At 43.5% G+C, this 25766-nt stretch overlaps 1 protein-coding gene across 4 annotated transcripts in view; it reads right to left on the reverse strand.

Moving 5' to 3' along the window:
* LOC142097107 (transforming growth factor beta-1-induced transcript 1 protein-like) overlaps window positions 1–25766 on the reverse strand; it is an 81266-nt gene that overhangs the window by 24244 nt on the left and 31256 nt on the right. For 2 of the 4 annotated variants that reach the window (XM_075178700.1, XM_075178701.1), the window contains exons 4-7: window positions 7767–7805; window positions 7056–7174; window positions 6915–6979; window positions 6617–6726 (exon numbers count right to left, since the gene is read on the reverse strand). In XM_075178700.1, the coding sequence (XP_075034801.1) occupies window positions 6617–6726; window positions 6915–6979; window positions 7056–7174; window positions 7767–7805 (333 nt within the window). Of the gene's footprint in view, window positions 1–6616; window positions 6727–6914; window positions 6980–7055; window positions 7175–7766; window positions 7806–13159; window positions 13236–25766 lie in introns of those variants that run through there. The other 2 variants (XM_075178703.1, XM_075178702.1) reach the window with 2 other exon arrangements.

The following is a 25766-nucleotide window of genomic DNA, read 5'->3' on the forward strand; positions in this document are numbered from 1 at the left end:
GTGGCAGGCAGCAGAGAATATATTGAACAGAGGGAAAGAGGTCTGTGTGGCAGACAGCAGAGAATAGATGGAACAGTGGGAACGAGGTCTGTGTGGCAGGCAGCAGAGAACAGATGTAAAAGTGGGAACGATGTCTGTGTGGCAGACAGCAGAGAAGAGATAGAACAGAGGGAACGATGTCTGTGTGGCAGGCAGCAGAGACTAGATGGAACTGTGGGAACGATGTCTGTGTGGCAGGCAGCAGAGAATAGATGGAACAGTGGGAACGATGTCTGTGTTGCAGACAGCAGAGAATAGATGGAACAGTGGGAACAATGTCCGTGTGGCAGGCAGCAGAGAATAGATGGAACAGAAGGAACGATGTCTGTGTGGCAGGTAGCAGAGAATATATGGAACAGAGGGAACGAGGTCTGTGCGGCAGGAAGTAGAAAATAGATGGAACAGTGGGAACGAGGTCTGTGTGGCAGGCAGCAGAGAATAGATGGAACAGTGGGAACGATGTCTGTGTGGCAGGCAGCAGAGAATATATTGAACAGAGGGAACGAAGTCTGTGTGGCAGGCAGCAGAAAATAGATGGAACAGTGGGAACAAGGTCTGTGTGGCAGGCAGTAGAGAACAGATGGAAAAGTGAAAACGATGTCCGTGTGGCAGGCAACAGAGAATAGATGGAACAGTGGGAACGATGTCTGTGTGGCAGGCAGCAGAGAATAGATTGAACAGTGGGAACAATGTCTGTGTGGCAGGCAGCAGTGAATAGATGGAGCAGTGGGAACGATGTCCGTGTGGCAGACAGAAGAGAAGGGATGGAACAGTGGGAACAATGTCTGTGTGGCAGGCAGCAGAGAATATATTGAACAGTGGGAACGAGGTCTGTGTGGCAGGCAGCAGAGAACAGATGGAAAAGTGGGAACGATGTGCGTGTGGCAGGCAGCAGAGAATAGATGCAACAGTGGGAACGATGTCCGTATGGCAGGCAGCAGAAAATAGATGGAACAGTGGGAACGATGTCTGTGTGGCAGGCAGCAGAGAATAGATGGAACAGTGGGTACGATGTCTATGTGGCAGGCAGCAGAGAATAGATGGAACAGTGGGAACGATGTCTCCGTGGCAGGCAGCAGAGAATAGATGGAACAGAGGGAACGTGGTCTGTGTGGCAGGCAGCAGAGAACAGATGGAACAGAGAGGACGTGGTCTGTGTGGCAGGCAGCAGAGAATATATGGAACAGAGGGAACAAGGTCTGTGTGGTAGGCAGCAGAGAATAGATGGAACAGTGGGAATGATGTCTGTGTGGCAGGCAGCAGAGAATAGATGAAACAGTGGGAACGATGTCTATGTGGCAGGCAGCAGAGAATAGATAAAACAGTGGGAACGATGTCTGTGTGGCAGGCAGCAGAGAATAGATAGAACAGAGGGAACGTGGTCTGTGTGGCAGGCAGCAGAGAATATATGGAACAGTGGGAACGAGGTCTGTGTGGCAGGCAGCAGAGAATAGATGGAACAGTGGGAACGATGTCTGTGTGGCAGGCAGCAGAGAATAGATGGAACAGTGGCAACGATGTCTGTGTGGCAGGCAGCAGAGAATAGATGGAACAGTGGGAACAATATCCGTGTGGCAGGCAGCAGAGAATATATGGAACAGAGGGAACGAGGTCTGTGCGGCAGGCAGTAGAAAATAGATGGAACAGTGGGAACGAGGTCTGTGTGGAAGGCAGCAGAGAATAGATGGAACAGGGAGAACGATGTCCGTGTGGCTGGCAGCAGAGAATAGATGGAGCAGAGGGAAAGATGTCTGTGTGGCAGGCAGCAGAGAATAGATGGAACAGAGAGAACGAGGTCTGTGTGGCAGGCAGCAGAGAATAGATGGAACAGAGGGAACGAGGTCTGTGTGGCAGGCAGCAGAGATTAGATGAAAGAGTGGGAACGATGTATGTGTGGTAGGGAGCAGAGAATAGATGGAGCAGTGGGAACGATGTCCGCGTGGCAGGCAGCAGAAAATAGATGGAACAGAAGGAACGATGTCTGTGTGGCAGGCAGCAGAGAATATATGAAACAGAAGTAACGAGATCTGTGTGGCAAGCAGCAGAAAATAGATGGAACAGTGGGAACGATGTCTGTGTGGCAGGCAGCAGAGAATAGATGGAACAGAGAGAACGAGGTCTGTGTGGCAGGCAGCAGAGAATAAATGGAACAGAGGGAACGAGGTCTGTGCGGCAGGCAGCAGAGAATAGATGGAACAGAGAGAACGAGGTCTGTGTGGCAGGCAGCAGAGAACAGATGGAACAGTGGGAACGATGTCTGTGTGGCAGGCAGCAGAGAATATATTGAACAGAGGGAAAGAGGTCTGTGTGGCAGGCAGCAGAAAATAGATGGAACAGTGGGAACGAGGTCTGTGTGGCAGGCAGCAGAGAACAGATGGAAAAGTGGGAACGATGTCCATGTGGCAGGCAGCAGAGAATAGATGGAACAGTGGGAACGATGTCTGTGTGGCAGGCAGCAGAGAATAGATGGAACAGTGGGAACAATGTCTGTGTGGCAGGCAGCAGTGAATAGATGGAGCAGTGGGAACGATGTCCGCGTGGCAGGCAGCAGAGAATAGATGGAACAGAAGGAACGATGTCTGTGTGGCAGGCAGCAGAGAATATATGGAACAGAGGGAACGAGGTCTGTGTGGCAGGCAGCAGAAAATAGATGGAACAGTGGGAACGAGGTCTGTGTGGCAGGCAGCAGAGAAAAGATGGAAAATTGGGAATGATGTCCGTGTGGCAGGCAGAAGAGAATAGATGAAACAGTGGGAACGATGTCCGTGTGGCAGGCAGCAGAGAATAGATAGAACAGGGGTAACAATGTCCGTGTGGCAGGCAGAAGAGAATAGATGAAACAGTGGGAACAATGTCTGTGTGGCAGGCAGCAGAGAATATATTGAACAGTGGGAACGATGTCTGTGTGGCAGGCAGCAGAGAACAGATGGAAAAGTGGGAACGATGTCCGTGTGGCAGGCAGCAGAGAATAGATGCAACAGTGGGAACGATGTCCGTGTGGCAGACAGCAGAGAATAGATGGAACAGTGGGAACGATGTCTGTGTGGCAGGCAACAGAGAATAGATGGAACAGAGGGAACGTGGTCTGTGTGGCAGGCAGCAGAGAATATATGGAACAGAGGGAACGAGGTCTGTGTGGCAGGCAGCAGAGAATAGATGGAACAGTGGGAATGATGTCTGTGTGGCAGGCAGCAGAGAATAGATGGAACAGAGGGAACGATGTTTGTGTGGCAGGCAGCAGAAAATAGATGGAACAGTGGAAACAATGTCTGTGTGGAAGGCAGCAGAGAATAGATGGAACAGTGAAAACGATGTCCGTGTGGCAGGTAGCAGAAATTAGATGGAACAGTGGGAACGATGTCTGTGTGGCAGACAGCAGAGAATAGATGGAACAGTGGGAAAGATGTCTGTGTGGCAGGCAGCAGAGAATAGATGGAACAGTGGGAACGATGTCTGTGTGGCAGGCAGCATAGAATGGATGGAACAGAGGGAACGATGTTTGTGTGGCAGGCAGCAGAGGATAGATGGAACAGTGGGAACGATGTCTGTGTGGCAGACAGCAGAGAATAGATGGAACAGAGGGAACGATGTCTGTGTGGCAGGCAGCAGAGGATAGATGGAACAGTGGGAACGATGTCTGTGTGGCAGACAGCAGAGAATAGATGGAACAGTGGGAACGATGTCTGTGTGGCAGGCAGCAGAAAATCGATGGAACAGTGGGAACGATGTCTGTGTGGCAGGCAGCAGAGAATAGATGGAACAGTGGGAACGATGTCTGTGTGGCAGGCAGCAGAGACTAGATGGAACAGTGGGAACGATGTCTGTGTGGCAGGCAGCAGAGACTAGATGGAACAGTGGGAACGATGTCTGTGTTGCAGGCAGCAGAGAATAGATGGAACAGTGGGATCGATGTCTGTGTGGCAGACAGCAGAGAATAGATGGAACAGAGGGAAAGATGTCTGTGTGGCAGGCAGCAAAGACTAGATGGAACAGTGGGAACAATGTCTGTGTGGCAAGCAGCAGAGAATAGATGGAAAAGTGGGAACGAGGTCTGTTTGAAAGGCAACAGAGAATAGATGGAACAGTGGGAACGATGTCTGTGTGGCAGGCAGCAGAGAATAAATGGAATAGTGGGAACGATGCCTGTGTGGCAGGCAGCAGAGACTAGATGGAACAGTGGGAACAATGTTTGTGTGGCAGGCAGCAGAGAATAGATGGAACAGTGGGAACGATGTTTGTGTGGCAGACAGCAGAGAATAGATGGAACAGTGGGAACGATGTCTGTGTGGCAGGCAGCAGAGAATAGATGGAACAGAGGGAACGATGTTTGTGTGGCAGACAGCAGAGAATAGATGGAACAGAGGGAAAGATGTCTGTGTGGCAGGCAGCAAAGACTAGATGGAACAGTGGGAACAATGTCTGTGTGGCAGGCAGCAGAGAATAGATGGAAAAGTGGGAACGAGGTCTGTGTGGAAGGCAACAGAGAATAGATGGAACAGAGGGAATGATGTCTGTGTGGCAGGCAGCAGAGGATAGATGGAACAGTGGGAATGATGTCTGTGTGGCAGGCAGCAGAGAATAGATGGAACAGTGGGAACGATGTCTGTGTTGCAGGCAGCAGAGGATAGATGGAACAGTGGGAACGATGTCTGTGTGGCAAGCAGCAGAGGATAGATGGAAAAGTGGGAACGAGGTCTGTGTGGAAGGCAACAGAGAATAGATGGAACAGAGGGAATGATGTCTGTGTGGCAGGCAGCAGAGGATAGATAGAACAGTGGGAATGATGTCTTTGTGGCAGGCAGCAGAGAATAGATGGAACAGTGGGAACGATGTCTGTGTGTCAGGCAGCAGTGGATAGATGGAACAGTGGGAACGATGTCTGTGTGGCAGGCAGCAGAGACTAGACGGAACAGTGGAAACGATGTCTGTGTGGCAGTCAGCAGAGAATATATGGAACAGAGGGAAAGAGGACTGTGTGGCAGGCAGCAGAGAATAGATGAAACAGAGGGAACAATGTCTGTGTGGCAGGCAGCAGAGAATAGATGGAACAGAGGGAACGATGTCTGTGTGGCAGGCAGCAGAGAATAGATGGAGCAGTGGGAACTAGGGCTGCAGTAGGCAGCAGAGGAGATTAGATGGAACAGTGGGAACGATGTCTGTGTGGCAGGCAGCAGAGAATAGATGGAGCAGTGGGAACTAGGGCTGCAGTAGGCAGCAGAGGAGATTAGATGGAACAGTGGGAACGATGTCTGTGTGGCAGGCAGCAGAGAATAGATGTAACAGTGGGAACAATGTCTGTGTGGCAGTTAGCAGAGAATAGATGGAACAATGGGAACTAAGGGCCTGATTCATTAAGGATCTTAAATGAAGAGGTATCTTATTTCAGTCTCCTGGACAAAACCATGTTACAATGCAAGGGGTGCAAATTAGTTTTCTGTTTTGCACATAAGTTAAATACTGACTGTTTTTTCATTTAGCACAGAAATATCAACTTTAAATTTCAGTGTACAAATAAGCTATCAAGTATTTGTGTGCTACATGAAAAAACAGTCAGTATTTAAGTTATGTGCAAAACAGAAAACTAATTTGCACCCCTTGCATTGTAACATGGTTTTGTCCAGGAGACTGAAATTTAAGATCCTTAATGAATCAGGCCCTAGGGCTGTAGTAGGAGTGACAGTGAGCAGAGGCAAATAGATGGAACAGGGAATCAAGGGCTATCTGGAAGGCAGCATGTTAGAGAATGGGGAAAGGAAGATGTTAAAAAATGATAAACAAGACATGTTAGGGAATGTGAAAGGAGAGATAATAATTAGAAAAGAGACATGTTAGGGAATGGGAAAGTGAGATTTTAGGGAATGATAAAGGAGAGATGATAGATAATTAGAAAAAAGACATGTTAAGGAATGTAAAAGGAGACATGTTAGAGAATGATAAAGAAGATATGTTAGGGTATGAGAAAGGAGACACGGTGGCTCAGTGGTTAGCACTTCTACCTCACAGCACTGTGGTCATGAGTTCAATTCCCGACCATGGCCTTACCTGTGTGGAGTTTGAATGTTCTCACCGTGTTTGCGTGGGTTTCCTCCGGGTGCTCCGGTTTCCTCCCACACTCCAAAAACATACTGGTAGGTTAATTGGCTGCTAACAAATTGACCCTAGTCTGTGTGTCTGTGTCTGTCTGTGTGTGTGTGTGTGTGTGTGTGTGTGTGTGTTAGGGAATTTAGACTGTAAGCTCCAATGGGGCAGGGACTGATGTGAGTGAGTTCTCTGTACAGCGCTGCGGAATTAGTGGCGCTATATAAATAAATGGTAATAATAATAATTAGGGAATGAGAAAGGAGACATGTTAGGGAATGAGAATTGGGGATAATGATACAAAATGAGAGGCTGGCAGAGGATTGATAACAAAGGAAAGACTTTGAGGGATGAATAAAGAGAAAGCAGTGAGGGTGAGAAATAGTGAGATGAGGGAGATGTTAATTAATGAGAAAAGGGCAATATTAGTGATTTATGACAAAGGAGAGAGAGTGTTGGGGAATTAAAGAGGATAATTAAACATAGGCACCAGTCCTACCAGTGATGTTGAACTGAGTTGCGTTTAGCTCATTCAACAAGCGATCCAGTTCGCACAACCCTCCACCTACGCCCGTTGATACTGAGGGTACAGCATACTTCTTTACTGTGCTGTAGAGAGAGGCGGTGATTATTAAACAGAGATATATTAGAAAGCAGATAAGATGTTAGAGTAAATACTAGAAGACATTTGCCTAAATCGATACTAAGATAGATGAAGAGTAAGAAAAGAATATTCTGTTCAGTCCTTGGTCAGAAAGTAATAACATGAAAGTAAACGATTAAACTGAACATCAGACCTGTACAGATGGTTCTTGTCCCCTGGGAAGGTTTCAAGGTCCAAGCTTGTATAAGTAATTGCTGTCTGCATAGATAGAGTAATAATATTAATGAGTATTCAGAAGTATCATCATTAAATCTGAAGTCCAAGTTGACGGTACCTTTGGGTCATAAGGTGGTGGAGGAGGTCGTTGTTCACCAGTCTCAGGTTGTTCATGGGAGTCTGTCAGTAAAACTGGGCTGTGAGTAGATGTTATCTGAAGGTCAGCTAGAAGAGCATCTGAGAAGAACAATCATTCAGCATCTCCATTATGTGCACGATGCTGGTAATTCTCACATGAACAACTTCTTGCTTTGTACTTTGTTTTTATTCTCAGGGTAGTAAAGTAACATGTAACACAAATTTACACACTTTCTTGTGACTCTAATGTTAAATTAAGAGAGACCAACTCCCTAGACACCGGGCGACTTATTTAACATCGGTCACACTGAATAATGAACAACTTAGGCTTAAATTATTTATACTCCTCCCACAGCTCTAGCTTGATGGACAGGTGACACCCCCACCTGGCCTTTAAAAAGGAGTACTCTGCAGATATTCTGATTGCTGTACAGTGTATTGGGCCTGTGGAAAACCACTCCCTTTGTAACGATATATATATATATATATATATATATATATATATATATATATATATATATATATATATATATATATATATATAAAATAAAATGTGAACTGTGCAGTAATTAGAAGGTTAGAAAGTATTATAGGCAGTCCCAAAATGGAAGAGCAGAGAAGGACAGACATTCTTATTGTTCCCCCAATTAGTGTATCAGTCAATGTGTCAAAGGGTTCAATTAAAACTTACCTAAATCTTCCATGGTGCATAGCCAGGTGGTATGGAAGTCTGAAAATAGAAAGAATTGGGAAATTAGGGTTTAAGTGACAGAGTATACAAAAGTTGTGAGTGACATAAGGGTTTATTTACTAAATTGCAGGTTTGAAAAAGTGGAGGTGCTGCCTATAGCAACCAATCAGATTCTAGCTTTCATTTATTTAGTGCATTCTACAAAATGACAGCTAGCATCTGATTGGTTGCTATAGGCAACATCTCCACTTTTTCAAACCCGCAGTTTAGTAAATATATCCCATAGTATTTAAAGGGTGTGAGTGACAGAGTATTTGATGGGTTGAATGACAGAGGGTGTGAGTGACGAATACAATAAGTGTAGGGTTGGGATCTGGTAGCCGGATGACTACATGAAAAGGACTAAGAAGGAAAACATCAGGAATCCAGAAAGAAGATTATAATGCAGAATTAGGGTTATGAGAGAGCCGGAATAAAGTGATAGAACCGAGATGACTATAAGAAAGAATGAAAACGCAGATGGGGAGAGTTGAGGATTAGTATAAGAGTACAAAGTGGAAATAAGAGCACTGTGAGGTGGATGAAAGTTTAGAGTTAAGAAGAGTACAGTGTGAGGATGATGAGAGATCAGTGTGAGGATGATGAGAGAGCAGTGTGAGGATGATGAGAGATCAGTGTGAGGATGATGAGAGATCAGTGTGAGGATGATGAGAGATCAGTGTGAGGATGATGAGAGATCAGTGTGAGGATGATGAGAGAGCAGTGTGAGGATGATGAGAGATGAGTGTGAGGATGATGAGAGAGCAGTGTGAGGATGATGAGAGATCAGTGTGAGGATGATGAGAGAGCAGTGTGAGGATGATGAGAGAGCAGTGTGAGGATGATGAGAGATCAGTGTGAGGATGATGAGAGATCAGTGTGAGGATGATGAGAGATCAGTGTGAGGATGATGAGAGAGCAGTGTGAGGATAATGAGAGATCAGTGTGAGGATGATGAGAGAGCAGTGTGAGGATGATGAGAGATCAGTGTGAGGATGATGAGAGAGCAGTGTGAGGATGATGAGAGAGCAGTGTGAGGATGATGAGAGAGCAGTGTGAGGATAATGAGAGATCAGTGTGAGGATGATCAGAGATCAGTGTGAGGATGATGAGAGATCAGTGTGAGGATGATGAGAGATCAGTGTGAGGATGATGAGAGAGCAGTGTGAGGATGATGAGAGAGCAGTGTGAGGATGATGAGAGATCAGTGTGAGGATGATCAGAGATCAGTGTGAGGATGATGAGAGATCAGTGTGAGGATGATGAGAGATCAGTGTGAGGATGATGAGAGATCAGTGTGAGGATGATGAGAGAGCAGTGTGAGGATGATGAGAGATCAGTGTGAGGATGATGAGAGATCAGTGTGAGGATGATCAGAGATCAGTGTGAGGATGATGAGAGATCAGTGTGAGGATGATCAGAGATCAGTGTGAGGATGATGAGAGATCAGTGTGAGGATGATCAGAGATCAGTGTGAGGATGATGAGAGATCAGTGTGAGGATGATCAGAGAGCAGTGTGAGGATGATGAGAGATCAGTGTGAGGATGATCAGAGATCAGTGTGAGGATGATGAGAGATCAGTGTGAGGATGATGAGAGAGCAGTGTGAGGATGATGAGAGATCAGTGTGAGGATGATGAGAGATCAGTGTGAGGATGATGAGAGATCAGTGTGAGGATGATGAGAGAGCAGTGTGAGGATGATGAGAGAGCAGTGTGAGGATGATCAGAGATCAGTGTGAGGATGATGAGAGATCAGTGTGAGGATGATGAGAGATCAGTGTGAGGATGATCAGAGATCAGTGTGAGGATGATGAGAGATCAGTGTGAGGATGATCAGAGAGCAGTGTGAGGATGATGAGAGATCAGTGTGAGGATGATCAGAGATCAGTGTGAGGATGATGAGAGATCAGTGTGAGGATGATGAGAGAGCAGTGTGAGGATGATGAGAGATCAGTGTGAGGATGATGAGAGATCAGTGTGAGAGAGCAGTGTGAGGATGATGAGAGATCAGTGTGAGGATGATGAGAGATCAGTGTGAGGATGATGAGAGAGCAGTGTGAGGATGATGAGAGAGCAGTGTGAGGATGATGAGAGATCAGTGTGAGGATGATGAGAGAGCAGTAATAAGATGAGAGTACAGGGTTAGAATAAGAGTGCAGGCATAGAATGAGAGTGCACAGTGAAGATGAGTGCAGTGTGTGGATGATGAGAGCGCAGGGTTAGAATAAGAGTGCAGGCATAGAATGAGAGTACACGGTGAAGATGAATGCAGTGTGTGGATGATGAGAGAGCAGTGGGAAGATTATGAGAGAGCAGTAATAAGATGAGAGTACAGGGTTAGAATAAGAGTGCAGGCATAGAATGAGAGTGCACAGTGAAGATGAGTGCAGTGTGTGGATGATGAGAGTGCAGGGTTAGAATAAGAGTGCAGGCATAGAATGAGAGTGCACAGTGAAGATGAGTGCAGTGTGTGGATGATGAGAGTGCAGGGTTAGAATAAGAGTGCAGGCATAGAATGAGAGTGCACAGTGAAGATGAGTGCAGTGTGTGGATGATGAGAGTGCAGGGTTAGAATAAGAGTGCAGGCATAGAATGAGAGTACACGGTGAAGATGAATGCAGTGTGTGGATGATGAGAGAGCAGTGGAAAGATTATGAGAGAGCAGTAATAAGATGAGAGTACAGGGTTAGAATAAGAGTGCAGGCTTAGAATGAGAGTACACGGTGAAGATGAATGAAGTGTGTGGATGATGAGAGTGCAGGGTTAGAATAAGAGTGCAGGCTTAGAATGAGAGTGCACAGTGAAGATGAGTGCAGTGTGTGGATGATGAGAGTGCAGGAGGAGTACATAGCGGAGATGACAGTACAGGATCAGAATAAATAGAATTAGACTACAAGGCTAGGATAAAAGCAGTGAGCGAGAGAGCACAGACTTAGGATTAGGGCTGTGGATGAGAATGTGGACGCAGGGTTGCAGGAATGAGGATGGAGTGCGGGATTGGGAGGGGTCCTTACATCTCTTTTTCTCCTTTTATGGAAAACAGAAGTCGGTTACATGGTGAAGATATAAACAGTGAGAGAGAGACAGAGAAGCCACATGTCTGATAAAGAGACAGAAGCTGACATTTGTACACTCTGTCATTTATTCCAAGGTTCTCTCACAGACGGTCTCTTCAACTATTCAGCATGTCACAAAATATGAGACTTTGTCACTTTGTGAGTCTCTCACAGCGTGCAGTCTGTGTCTCTCTGAGTCTCTCACAGCGTGCAGTCTGTGTCTCTCTGAGTGTCTCACAGCGTGCAGTCTGTGTCTCTCTGAGTGTCTCACTGTGTGCAGTTGCTCAGTGTCAGTCTCTCTTTGTCAGTCTCTCTCTATGTGAGTCGGTCTCTATGTGCAGGCTCTCTATGTGAGTTCCTCAGTGTGTGCAGACTCTCTTTATGTGCAGTCTGTCTCTCTATGAGTCTCTCTCTATGTGAGTCTCTCTAAGGGAGTCGCAGTGTGTGCGGTCTCTCTATGTGCAGTCTCTCAGTGTGTGCAGTCTCTCTCTATGTGCAGTCTCTCTCTATGTGCAGTCTCTCAGTGTGTGCAGTCTCTCTCTATGTGCAGTCTGTCTCTATGTGAGTCTCTCAGTGTGTGCGGTCTGTCTCTCTATGTGCAGTCTGTCTCTATGTGAGTCTCTCAGTGTGTGCGGTCTGTCTCTCTATGTGCAGTCTGTCTCTATGTGCAGTCTCTCTAAATGTGAGTCTCTCTGTGTGTGCAGTCTCTCTCTATGTGCAGTCTCTCTCTGTGTGCAGTCTCTCTGAATGTGAGTCTCTCAGTGTGTGCAGTCTCTCTATGTGCAGTCTCTCAGTGTGTGCAGTCTCTCTATGTGCAGTCTCTCAGTGTGTGCAGTCTCTCTCTATGTGCAGTCTCTCTCTATGTGCAGTCTCTCTGAATGTGAGTCTCAGTGTGTGCAGTCTCTCTATGTGAGTCTCTCTCTATGTGAGTCTCTCTCTATGTGCAGTCTCTCTATGTGAGTCTCTCTCTATGTGAGTCTCTCTCTATGTGCAGTCTCTCTATGTGAGTCTCTCTCTATGTGAGTCTCTCTCTATGTACAGTCTCTCTATGTGAGTCTCTCAGTGTGTGCAGTCTGTCTCTATGTGCAGTCTCTCTATGTGAGTCTCTCAGTGTGTGCAGTCTCTCTATGTGATTCTCTCAGTGTGTGCAGTCTGTCTCTATGTGCAGTCTCTCTATGTGAGTCTCTCTCTATGTGAGTCTCTCTTTATGTGCAGTCTATCTATGTGAGTCTCTCAGTGTGTGCAGTCTCTCTCTATGTGCAGTCTCTCTATGTGAGTCTCTCAGTGTGTGCGGTCTGTCTCTCTATGTGCAGTCTCTCTCTATGTGCAGTCTCTCTCTATGTGCAGTCTCTCAGTGTGTGCAGTCTCTATGTGCAGTCTCTGTGTGTGTGTGTGTGCAGTCTCTCTCTATGTGCAGTCTCTCAGTGTGTGCAGTCTCTATGTGTGTGTGTGTGTGCAGTCTCTCTCTATGTGCAGTCTCTCAGTGTGTGCAGTCTCTATGTGTGTGTGTGCAGTCTCTCTAAATGTGAGTCTCTCAGTGTGTGTGGTCTGTCTCTCTATGTGAGTCTCTTAGTGTGTGCGGTCTGTCTCTCTATGTGCAGTCTCTGTGTGTGCAGTCTCTCTAAATGTGAGTCTCTCAGTGTGTGCAGTCTGTCTCTATGTGCAGTCTGTCTCTCTATGTGCAGTCTCTGTGTGTGCAGTCTCTATGTGAGTCTCTCAGTATGTGCAGTCTGTCTCTCTATGTTCAGTCTCTCTATGCGAGTCTCTCTCTATGTGCAGTCTCTCTATGTGAGTCTCTCAGTGTGTGCAGTCTGTCTCTATGTGCAGTCTCTCTATGTTCAGTCTCTCTATGTTCAGTCTCTCTATGTTCAGTCTCTCTATGTGAGTCTCTCAGTGTGTGCAGTCTGTCTCTATGTTCAGTCTCTCTATGTTCAGTCTCTCTATGTTCAGTCTCTCTATGTGAGTCTCTCAGTGTGTGCAGTCTGTCTCTATGTGCAGTCTCTCTATGTGAGTCTCTCTCTATGTGCAGTCTCTCTATGTGAGTCTCTCTCTATGTACAGTCTGTCTCTACGTGCAGTCTCTCTATGTGCGGTCTCTCTCTACGTGCAGTCTCTCTATGTGAGTCTCAGTGTGTGCAGTCTCTCTCTATGTGCAGTCTATGTGAATCTCTCAGTGTGTGCAGTCTCTCTCTACGTGCAGTCTGTCTCTTCGTGTGCTTCCTGTGTGTAGTCTGCCAGTATATTTAACCAATAAATGCTGTCACTTTGAGTCACTTAGTGTGGTCACAAGAACTCACAATCTTTCCGTCTCTCTCTTTCCTGATGTGGACACGTCTCTGTTGTCTGTGAAGTGTGACTCTCATAATTCCCTGTTTCTCATCTCTGGAAACAATTTGGAGAAATCATTTCCTGTCTCATTTCACAAATAGGAAGGAGGGAAAGAGAGACAGCAGAGAGAAGTATTTATATTATACAGTATATGTAGCAGGCTGTACTGTAAAATAGAAAGTTATATTACCATATACAAACACATCACACAACCCTGTTTTAACACTGATATTCCACGTATATATATATTTATATATATTTATAGGTGTGGTAGGATTATTCGATAATTCCGGCTGCAGTTACAGCGAATGCAGAAATCCGAGATGCAGTGAATTCCAACTTGCTGAAAAACTGACTGTGAACATTTCCGTCAGTACAACATAGCGTCACTCACATTTACGTTACTTTCAATCGCGACTGTTCCATTTATGCAATTAAGGGGCAATGCGAGGACCCAGTGGGTGACTTCTGTTCAGCCCATCCTAAAGCACATTACACAGCCTACAATTCTATGCATTGTCATATATGATCACATGATACATACAGAGCAAGGTACTGCAGTGTTCTTCACTCATATCCCTACACCTACATTCCAGGGTAGTTAATACAGCCCTGAGCACCTTATACCATAGTTAGACCATTCTTTAGTGCACCTGGGGACTTGTGGCTAAGTGTATTTGATACTGGAGATTGGGACCACTCCCCTACAATATATGTCCCATTGGCAGCATACTGACCTTTAACACAATTAGGGAAGCGCGAGTATCCAACTTGTTTATTGGATATTCAAAATATTCATATCAATTAGATAAACTGATATATTGAATAGTTGAGAATAAGGGACTGACCCTGGTGGAAGTGGATGAGAGTAGAATGTGACAATTGATGAGAGGAGTCTTTGGACCCTGTTGTTATAGAGTTGCGAAGTAGCTGTCCCAGGAGGACAGCAGCTACCTTCAACCAGTTAATACAAGAGGTACAAGAAGAAGCGTTAATCGATATGAGAGGTGGAGTGACCAAGAAGGCCAACACGGTCAAGCTCAACAGGAACAGATAGACCGTTTGTTAGTCATTCAGCTAGCCAGGGAGGCTCCCAGACCTGCACCAACACCACCTTCTGACCCATCACAAAGAGAGATTGATCCGTGGAGGTGTATTGAATGTAGCCAAATGGGCCATACAGCTCTGGGATGTCTCAGTAAATGGCCCACGAGAACACCACCAGAGAAGATGCCTTTCTCTGAAGTCAATAGGAAACGAGAAAGAGGGATCAGGATTCCCCGACCTGGCCCCTTGCAGAGAGTCAGTGTGAACACTATGGGGAAAGAGTCAACTATGTGGAAGAGATTACCGCCTGGTAGGCCCAGCTCCACATGTGCCTGCTCTACTCAATGGGAAGAAATGTACTGCCATCTTGGATAGTGGTTTACAGGTGTCCATTGTATTTGAGAAGTGATTTTGGGAGAATCTGTCTGATCTGGAGGTACATCCGTTGTCCGGATTGACTATCTGGGGCCTCAATGAATGAAGTTATTCATATCTGGGATATATCACCGTTGGCCTCCAGTTCCTAAGAGAAGTGGTCGGCATCGAAGAGGACGTGCGCGTAGTTGCACTAGTGTGACCAGACTCGGAAGAAGAGAACAGGGACGCGCAAGTTATTGTAGGGAAAAATGCCCATGTGTTTGACGTACTAAAATCCAGGCCTGGAAAAGGAAAACAGAAGCTGGCAAATAGGTGGAGTGGAGAAGCCTATAGAGTGGTGTCGAAGATGTCTGAGTCACCTGTATATTGAGTGAGGCCAGAAAAACAGACGGGACCAGTAAAGACGGTGGCTAAGTGGTTAGCGCTTCTGCACTACACTTATATGCTAAATACTTATATATATATATATATATATGTATATATAAAAGAAGGATAAAAGGAACAGGGCGCCACATAGTGTATTACCACAATAAAAACACAACAAATTTGTGAGAGTAAATAAAATGTGATAGATTGGAAACACACAGATATATTGTGATTCTCACAACGCAGAGAAAGCCAGCATAGTGATCAAATAAAAACACTTGTGTCGATATACTGGAGTCCCGGGTGTAATCACCAATAATACTGATTATGCGCACCGGATAGAACACCTTTTAGGCCTATCTGTGGAGTTGCTGAGGTATCCAACATATAGATGTCTCCCAATCCTGCAATTCTCATCGATCAGGGGGATCACTGGCAACCACTTGCATCTCAGTAGCACAATATGATAAAAGAAACTAAGATAGTATAATACTGTATATACCAGAATTTATTAAAAAAAGTAGGTATCAAACTCACATAAAATCATTCACAAAATTGCATGTAAAGGTATCTTTGATGGTATTCATCTGGACAGGCATGTGTCCTCCACAAGACAGATAATTGTCAATCTCAATATGTCCACGAATCTCTTATATAGGTACCACGATATCCTAAAGTGCATAGTAAACCTCAATCCTCAACGCGTTTCGTCCGTAAAGTAGAAAAGGACTTCATCAGGAGGAAAATAATCAGGAATAATGATAAAGTCGCGGGACCCGACTTTATACAGTGCAGCGCCATAATAGGACTCTCAATCTGAGACACGCAGCGTCTACCCACGCAGACGCGATGACGTGTATAAAAACATTGTATAACGGCGCATGCGTGCTCACACAGCAGCGTCTCGTTAATTTATATTGTAGTGATATGTATACAGTCTCGCTATAGCAGTTACATCAATATACATAATCATAAAATGAACAAGTTAACCTGAGACAGTAAAAGAAAATAATAACAATTATACAACTTGTCTGCTCATGTAATGAGTCAAAGATATATAAACATAGCATAAATATAACATCTATAATCGCTCTATATGATGGTGAGTATCCAATAGTGCTTTTGAATTACAAAATACAAAAAGAGCTGGACAATTAGTATAGCATAACTTTTAGGTGTGATTATAATAATCAACACATAGTTACCAAAACCACATTGATGATGTAAACAATTTACTGGTGAGTACATATTATTACAATAATTGAAGTGAACTAATAGTGATAAACCATAAATTACACCAATACTACATATGTATTAATAGCAGTAGTATATTAAATTAAAACTAATAGTTAGTCATATGATACTAACCCACAAAGGCTGACTAAAAGATAATAAAAAACCCATCTCACACAATTGCTATGTCAGATGAGATAATAATATAAAGCCAAAATGGCAGAACCTATAAACATTGGAAACCCATATAGGATAGTGAAAACTAACAGGAGGCACCGGCTAAAAGATAATACTACGAACAAAGATAAAATATCCAGTACGGTTGTGAACAGAGCTTCTAACTAGTCTACTAAAGAAAAGGAGCCACTTCATAGCTATCATTAAGGCCAAATGGAGTGAGAGTTTTCAATGTAACTATCCAATACATCTCTCTTTGAGACAGTTTTTTATGTATGTCGCCTCCTCTAGGTCCAAGTTCAACTTTTTCTATGGCCATGAATTTAAGGTATTGAGGATCTGCTTGGTGTTTTTCTGCAAAATGTCTGGAAACCGAATGACTCAGTACTTTGTTCTTTATATTCCTGACATGTTCTTGTATGCGAAGTTTCAAGGCCCTTTTAGTCCTTCCTATATATTTAAGGCCACACTTGCTTTCAAGAAGATAAATAACTGAAGAGGACATACAATTCAGAAGTTCCTTGATCTGGAACTTCTGATTTCTACTAGAATTGAAAAAAGTCTTATTGATGGGAGACGAGAATTTGCAAATGTTGCAGTGGTTGCAGCGGACACTACCTTTAGTGTTCAAAAATGAGGATGAAGAGGAAGTATTATTAGGACGTTCTCTTAATCTACTGGGCGCTAAAATGTCTTTAAGATTACAACTTTTTTTAAAAATGATGTTTGGTTTTGCAGGGAGTATATCATGTAGAACAGGATCTTTCTTAAGAACGTTCCAATGTTTGTTCAGGACAGCCCTAATAGTTCCCTCCTTACTGTTATAAGTGGTGATAAATGGGACAAAGAACTCCTTTTTAATAGTTTTAGTATGGTAAAGAAGATTGGAGCATTCTAAATTCTTTATTTTCTCTACGGCTTGCGTCAAGAGAGTTTCCGGATATCCCCTTTGCTTAAACCCCATCTGAATAGAGATCTAATTGGGCATCGCAAAATGTTTCTTCACTACAATTACGTTTAATCTGGTGAAACTGAGAATATGGAATATTCATTTTGCATTTCTTTACATGAGAGCTGTTGAAATGAAGATAACTGTTGGTGTCTACTGACTTCATATAATTGCGTGTAATGATAGATTCTCCTTGTCCTAATAAAATCAAATCTAAATATTCAATTTGAGTTTTGTCATATTTCATAGTGAATTCGAGATTGAAATTGTTATTGCTGATATACAGAATTTTTTTTTGGAGACAGGCCACATCTCCCTTCCAAATCAAAATAATATTGTCAATGTACCTTTTATAAAATATAATATTATCAGAAAAAATACTAGAAGTGTATATGAATTGCTCCTCCCACTTACCCATAAAGATATTTGCATAATTGGGCGCAAATACTGTGCCCATTGCGGTGCCACATGTCTGCATGTAGAATTTGTTAGAGAATTGAAAGTAATTATGTGTTAGTATATACCGAATAAGAATACATATAAATTCCTGGTGTATAGAAGAAAGACTATTATCATTTTCTAAAACATTTCGCAAAACCAAACATCATTTTTAAAAAAAGTCGTAATCTTAAAGACATTTTAGCGCCCAGTAGATTAAGAGAACGTCCTAATAATACTTCCTCTTCATCCTCATTTTTGAACACTAAAGGTAGTGTCCGCTGCAACCACTGCAACATTTGCAAATTCTCGTCTCCCATCAATAAGACTTTTTTCAATTCTAGTAGAAATCAGAAGTTCCAGATCAAGGAACTTCTGAATTGTATGTCCTCTTCAGTTATTTATCTTCTTGAAAGCAAGTGTGGCCTTAAATATATAGGAAGGACTAAAAGGGCCTTGAAACTTCGCATACAAGAACATGTCAGGAATATAAAGAACAAAGTACTGAGTCATTCTGTTTCCAGACATTTTGCAGAAAAACACCAAGCAGATCCTCAATACCTTAAATTCATGGCCATAGAAAAAGTTGAACTTGGACCTAGAGGAGGCGACATACATAAAAAACTGTCTCAAAGAGAGATGTATTGGATAGTTACATTGAAAACTCTCACTCAATTTGGCCTTAATGATAGCTATGAAGTGGCTCCTTTTCTTTAGTAGACTAGTTAGAAGCTCTGTTCACAACCGTACTGGATATTTTATCTTTGTTCGTAGTATTATCTTTTAGCCGGTGCCTCCTGTTAGTTTTCACTATCCTATATGGGTTTCCACTGTTTATCGGTTCTGCCATTTTGGCTTTATATTATTATCTCATCTGACATAGCAATTGTGTGAGATGGGTTTTTTATTATCTTTTAGTCAGCCTTTGTGGGTTAGTATCATATGACTATCTATTAGTTTTAATTTAATATACTACTGCTATTAATACATATGTAGTATTGGTGTAATTTATGGTTTATCACTATTAGTTCACTTCAATTATTGTAATAATATGTACTCACCAGTAAATTGTTTACATCATCAATGTGGTTTTGGTAACTATGTGTTGATTATTATAATCACACCTAAAGTTATGCTATACTAATTGTCCAGCTCTTTTTGTATTTTGTAATTCAAAAGCACTATTGGATACTCACCATCATATAGAGCGATTATAGATGTTATATTTATGCTATGTTTATATATCTTTGACTCATTACATGAGCAGACAAGTTGTATAATTGTTATTATTTTCTTTTACTGTCTCAGGTTAACTTGTTCATTTTATGATTATGTATATTGATGTAACTGCTATAGCGAGACTGTATACATATCACTACAATATAAATTAACGAGACGCTGCTGTGTGAGTACGCATGCGCCGTTATACAATGTTTTTATACACGTCATCGCGTCTGCGTGGGTAGACGCTGCGTGTCTCAGATTGAGAGTCCTATTATGGCGCTGCACTGTATAAAGTCGGGTCCCGCGACTTTATCATTATTCCTGATTATTTTCCTCCTGATGAAGTCCTTTTCTACTTTACGGACGAAACGCGTTGAGGATTGAGGTTTACTATGCACTTTAGGATATCGTGGTACCTATATAAGAGATTCGTGGACATATTGAGATTGACAATTATCTGTCTTGTGGAGGACACATGCCTGTCCAGATGAATACCATCAAAGATACCTTTACATGCAATTTTGTGAATGATTTTATGTGAGTTTGATACCTACTTTTTTTAATAAATTCTGGTATATACAGTATTATACTATCTTAGTTTCTTTTATCATATTGTGCTACTGAGATGCAAGTGGTTGCCAGTGATCCCCCTGATCGATGAGAATTGCAGGATTGGGAGACATCTATATGTTGGATACCTCAGCAACTCCACAGATAGGCCTAAAAGGTGTTCTATCCGGTACGCATAATCAGTATTATTGGTGATTACACCCGGGACTCCAGTATATCGACACAAGTGTTTTTATTTGATCACTATGCTGGCTTTCTCTGCGTTGTGAGAATCACAATATATCTGTGTGTTTCCAATCTATCACACTTTATTTACTCTCACAAATTTGTTGTGTTTTTATTGTGGTAATACACTATGTGGCGCTCTGTTCCTTTTATCCTTCTTTTTTAGATATTCCAGATTCACCATCTGTTTTTGGGACTGGCTGCCTCCTGCAACTTGGACTTTGTGTTTACACTAGTATTGTTTTTAAGCAATACCATTATATATTGACTTTGTACACAGAAGTGGGTCACGCGCCCCCTTGTTTTGGGTATCTGTTGTGTGTATATATATATATATATATATGGACAGCACGGTGGCTCAGTGGTTAGCACTTCTGCCTCACAGCACTGGGGTCATAAGTTCAATTCCCGACCATGGCCTTATCTGTGTGGAGTTTATATGTTCTCCCTGTGTTTGCGTGGGTTTCCTCCGGGTGCTCCGGTTTCCTCCCACACTCCAAAAACATACTGGTAGGTTAATTGGCTGCTATCAAATTGACCCTAGTCTCTCTCTCTCTGTCTGTCTGAGTGTGTGTGTTAGGAAATTTAGACTGTAAGCTCCAATGGGGCAGGGACTGATGTGAATGAGTTCTCTGTATAGCGCTGTGGAATTAGTGGCGCTATATATATAAATGATGATTTTATATATATATATATATATATATATATATATACACACACACATACATTTTCCTACTTCAACGGCAAAGATCGAATTCAGTTATTGTTCCACATCACACTTTACATTGGGCAGCACAGTGGCTCAGTGGTTAGCATTTCTGCTCACAGCGCTGGGGTCATGAGTTCAATTGCCGAACATAGCCTTATCTGTGTGGAGTTTGTATGTTCTCCCCGTATTTGCGTGGGTTTCCTCCGGGTGCTCCGGTTTCCTCCCACACTCCAAAAACATACTGGTAGGTTAATTGGCTGCTATCAAAAATTAACCCTAGTCTGTCTCTCACTGTTTGTCTGTGTGTGTATGTTATATTTAGACTGTAAGCTCCAATGGGGCAGGGACTGATGTGAATGAGTTCTCTGTACAGCGCTGCGAAATCAGTGGCGCTATATAAATAAATGGCGATGATGATGATGACTTAGCATAGACAACATCTAATGTTCATTGGTAGGGATGTGAGATTTCAAAGTGATGAGGAAGTTGATCACAATATACTACATGGCGGAGACATTGGGGTATATTGAGTCAGAGGGCTGTGCGCGGCGTTGAGAGCCGGCTGGCTTCCTCGTCTTTGATTCAACAGCCCTCCGTGCCTCCTCTATCGGACATTCTAACGGTCACTCCCGTGAGCTGTCTCTGCTCCCTTGGGCTCGGCAGCCATTTTAAATCAAAATGTTTCAGCCAACACTGTACGGAGCATTAACACTCCAGTTAACCCCAACTCTCCCTAGGTTCCTATATTCAGGTCTCTTCAGTTATCCCCCTCATCGTTTCTAAGCTCTAAGCGAATGTTGTGTACAGAGTCAGCATCACAGAATCAAGCTGCTTCATTTAACCCCTTACCTCCCCGCGATCCTCATGTTCATGGTCATTATTTAGTGCAACAGGAGACACCCCCCTCACAGACTGCGCATCAACATGCAATTTCTCCAATAAATAACTCCACTGCCAATCCTTCCCATCACATTCCACAGCCTTCAGCTGTACCCAATGACAGCAGAAGGTCCCCTAGATCACAACAACCCCCTTCCCACTCTTCTTCTTCCTCCAACATTGAAACTCTTTCTAATTTGTCTGCTCAACCTATGAATGCAGTGATTTGTTCTGCTGCCCCCTCCTTTTTCAGGTGCCACGCACTATGGTCCCACCAATGTTATCCCTCCTGCAGGGTCATTTGTTCAACCATTTTTGGTTGCCCCATCCCCGTCAGCACAATCTGTTTCTGGTCGTCATAGGACATCTAATACAAGGCATTACAATTGGTATTCTCAGTTTCATCTTCCATACATTATCCGTTTACCCCTGCTGTATTTGCGTCCAACATGCCCCCAGTACAGGGGCCTTGTATTAATACCCAATTTTTCCCTGCTTTGAGCCCAAGGGTTATCTGGATTTTGAGTTTGCGTTTGGACTTTTGACAGAATTTGGGATGGAGGCATCGATGACGAAGGTTGACATTGAGTCGGCTTTTCATGTTTTGCCTTTGCACCCATCAGCTTTCCGTTTTATGGGTTTCTGTACCATAGAAGGTTTCTTTATGGACAGATGTCTTCCAATGGGGTGCTCTATTCCATGTTCTTATTTTGAGCATTTTAGTTCATTTTTACATTTGTGCGTGACAGCTGGTACTGGGCACCACGGTGTATCTCATTACCTTGACGTCTTTCTTATCATGGCCCCTCCTAATTCCATTCGGTGTGCTAGCGTATTATTTGATGTTGAGGCCTTTTTTCAAGTCTTTGGCGTCCTCTTTGCACACGAGAAGACTGAATGTCCTACCACGTGCCTAGTTTTTCTGGGAATAGAAATAGATACAGTGATCGATTGCTGTCGCCTTCCTGCCGATGAAATCAAAACTTGAAAGATAGTATTGGTTTATTCAGGAGTGCGAATAAAGTTTCCTTCATACAAGTGCAATCATTATTAGGGTCTCTGAACTTCGCTTGTCGGGTGATTCCAATGGGAAAAGTTTTTGTCCTAAGCTTCAAAGGGCTGTCGACGGTGTAACCTGGGAGAGTTAGGCGTTCATAGGAAATTAAAGATGATATGGCAGTTTGGGATAAGTTTTTGATCCATTTTAATGGGGTACAGATTTGGATGAAGCCTGTGGTATCCAACAGGGAGCTACAGCTTTTTACGGATGCAGCGGGTGCCGTAGGTTTTGGGGTTTTCTTAGAAAGGTCTTTGTGTACTGCGCCATAGCCTGCTAAATGATTTTCATCTGGTTTGACTGCCAATTTGCTTTTTCCAGAGTTTTTCCCATCATTGTGGCTATAGAGTTTTGAGCTCATCATCTTCGTGACCGTAAAAAAAAAATTCTGGTGCGATAATTTAGGTGCAGTTCAGGCTATAAATAGGTGCAACCTCTCCTTCTGCAATTAGGCTCATTAGACACCTGGTTTTGCATTGCCTGAAACATAATATTGTATTTAGGGCCAAACAGGTTCCATGTATTGACAACACATTAGCTGATTCGCTTTCCCGTTTTAACTGGTTTAAGTTTAGAGAAATGCCTCCGGGTGCTGATGCTGATGGTACTCCCTGTCCTTCTTATGTTTGGCAGATTGTTGAGCCAGCATGGGGGGGCTTGTGGAGGCATCATTGGCTCCTTCCGCCCTGAAGACATGTAAAGCAGCATGGCGTGAGTGGCTCCTTTTTTATAGTAAGGTGGGAGATCAACATTCTCAATTAAAACATATGTTTCATTTTGTGTGACACATATATAAGCTTGGGGTTTCCAAGGCACTAATGTCATCTACTCTAGCCAGGATATCATTTATGGCACAGTTACAGGGAGCAAAGGATTACACCAAGGGCTTTTTAGTTAGAAAAGCTCTGAAGAGTTGTTCCAAGATGAGACCAGTAGCTGAAGACACTAAGCGTCCCATAGATATTAGTATGTGGCACATGCTAATAGAAAAATCTAAGGAGCTTACAGTTTCGGAGTTTGAAGCTTTGCATTTTGGTGCAGCATTTTCCATTGCTTACTTTGGTGCCTTTAGAATAGGTGAATTAGTGGCATCATCCAAGTCATCAGTTAATGCTGGTTATTAGCAAAAATGTTTGTTTATCAGATGCGTCCCTGCTGTGTAAGCTTCACAAATCCTAAACGGATCAGCTTAGGCTCCTCCATTGACTGCATCAACCGGTTAGGCGGTTGGAATCCAGCCGTGTATAAAAAAAAATATTAGACCCACCACATTCTAATCTTCCATCCCATTATGTCAACCCAGGGTTCCCAGGGAGGGAGGGGTTAGGGGTTAGATTCAGTTCCAATTGTTTTTTCAAGTTATTATGCTGCATTCTATCTTGTTTTCAAATACACAAATGCTGATGACAAGTTTTCTATTTTTGCAACATAAGGTTTCCATCCAACAGGTTGTTCTGGCAATTAGCTCCTCGGAGAAGAGACTTGCTTTCCACATTTGAAAGGTGCAGGTGGACCTGTCTCTTATCCGACAAGATATGCAAAAGATGCGGGAGTGGGTTGGGGAGGTGGAACGAAGCATATCTGTGTTGGAGAATGCTAATGCACCCGTTTGTATCGCAGAGCTAACTACTCAAGTTAATCTCTGCAAGCAAAATATGCCAGAAATTGAAGGGCGCCTACGCCACAGCAATTTACATTTTTTGGGCGTAACCGAGAGAGCGGAGGACTCTAGTCCGGAGATTTTCCTGGAATCCTGGCTGATAACGGCCTTTGGAAGGGACACCTTTACCACACAATTTGTAGTTGAATGGGCTCATAGCTTTCATCTACAGCCTCCACAGCCTGGGGCACCGGCCCACATATTCATAGCCAAGATGTTTACATTGTCAAGACAAAGATACTGTGCTTCGCTTGGCCCGGACCAAGGGCCATCTAAAATACGACAACCACATTGTCTCGGACTTCCCCGAGTTCAAAGGAGCAGAGCCAAATTCGCCCAGGTGAAGCATAGACTCCAGGACATTTAGTTGCCGTATGCGATGCTGTTTCCTGTGCGGATGAGAGTGGCGGAGGATGTCGCACGCACTTCTTCTCTACCACCCGAGATGCCTCGGACTGGCTAGAGGGCAGACTTCATATGGCCCGCAGGCGAGATAATGACAAACTCTAACTAGCCCCAATGTTGCTGCAATATAGTGCAGGCTTTATGTCTTAGATTAAGGGACTGGCTGTTACATATCTATGCAATGATAGATTTATGCAAATGTTTACTTACAGTGTGTGGAAATAATATATTGGAGAGTCTCCTGCTACAAGTTAGAAGTAGAATAGCTTGCAGTTAGTTAGGTAGATTAAGGAAGGGTTAGTTATGGGATTAAGTGTACCACTGTTTTGTGTTAAGTATACGAGGTGGGGAAGGGAGGGGTTAGGGGTTAGATTGTTAGATGCATTTGCAATGTTCTTTTCAAGTTATTATTCGGCATTCTACCTTGTTTTCAAATACACAAATGCTGTTGACATGTTTTCTATTTTTGCAACATACGGTTTTTGAGTATGTTAATTCTCTAATATGTATTTGCTTGAGATGCATCGATTATAACAAGTTCTCTTTTACTATAAGTACTCAGTTTAGCTCTACACAGGTTGCCCACTACTCTTGGTTACATCATGGCTCATGGCTTCGAGCGGAGTGAGGGTTGAGGGACTGAGATTTCTCTCATGGAATGTAATGGGTCTTAATGACCGTATGAAAAGGTCCTTGGTCCTTGCGCAGTTGAAAAAATATAATCCTGATATACCGTGCTTGGTGGAGACTCACCTGGTGGGGGGCCAAGTTGAGGCCCATAAGAAATCATGGGTTGGCTGGGGCTACCATTCAGTTTATTCAACACACTCACGGTGGATTTCAGTACTAGTTAGACGAAATTTGCAATTTGTGTTGGAGCAGGTACAACTGGACCCCTATGGTCCTTATGTATTTTTACGAGCCCTAATAGATAACTCCTCAGTTACATTCTTGGCCATCTATGTTCCTTCTACTTTCAGTTCCGAAGTACTTAAGCAGGCTTCTAAGTTAATTGCAATCTCCCCTCACACTCCGGTGGTGTGTATGGGAGACAGTTATGAATGCCGGGGGGTGATAAAGGGAGACACCACGGGTGGTGGGCGGTGGTCCATCCCTCTTTGCTAAGTTGATAGCGGATATGGGTTTGGTAGATATAGGGAGGGCCCGCTTCCCACCAGCCAGACTTTTTCTTGTTATTCCTCCTCTAATAACACATTCTCCCGCAAAGATTGGCTTTCTAATAGTCTGGTCCACTTGGT

The sequence above is a fragment of the Mixophyes fleayi genome, chromosome 7, assembly GCF_038048845.1.
Source record: "Mixophyes fleayi isolate aMixFle1 chromosome 7, aMixFle1.hap1, whole genome shotgun sequence".
Lineage (NCBI taxonomy): Eukaryota > Metazoa > Chordata > Amphibia > Anura > Limnodynastidae > Mixophyes > Mixophyes fleayi.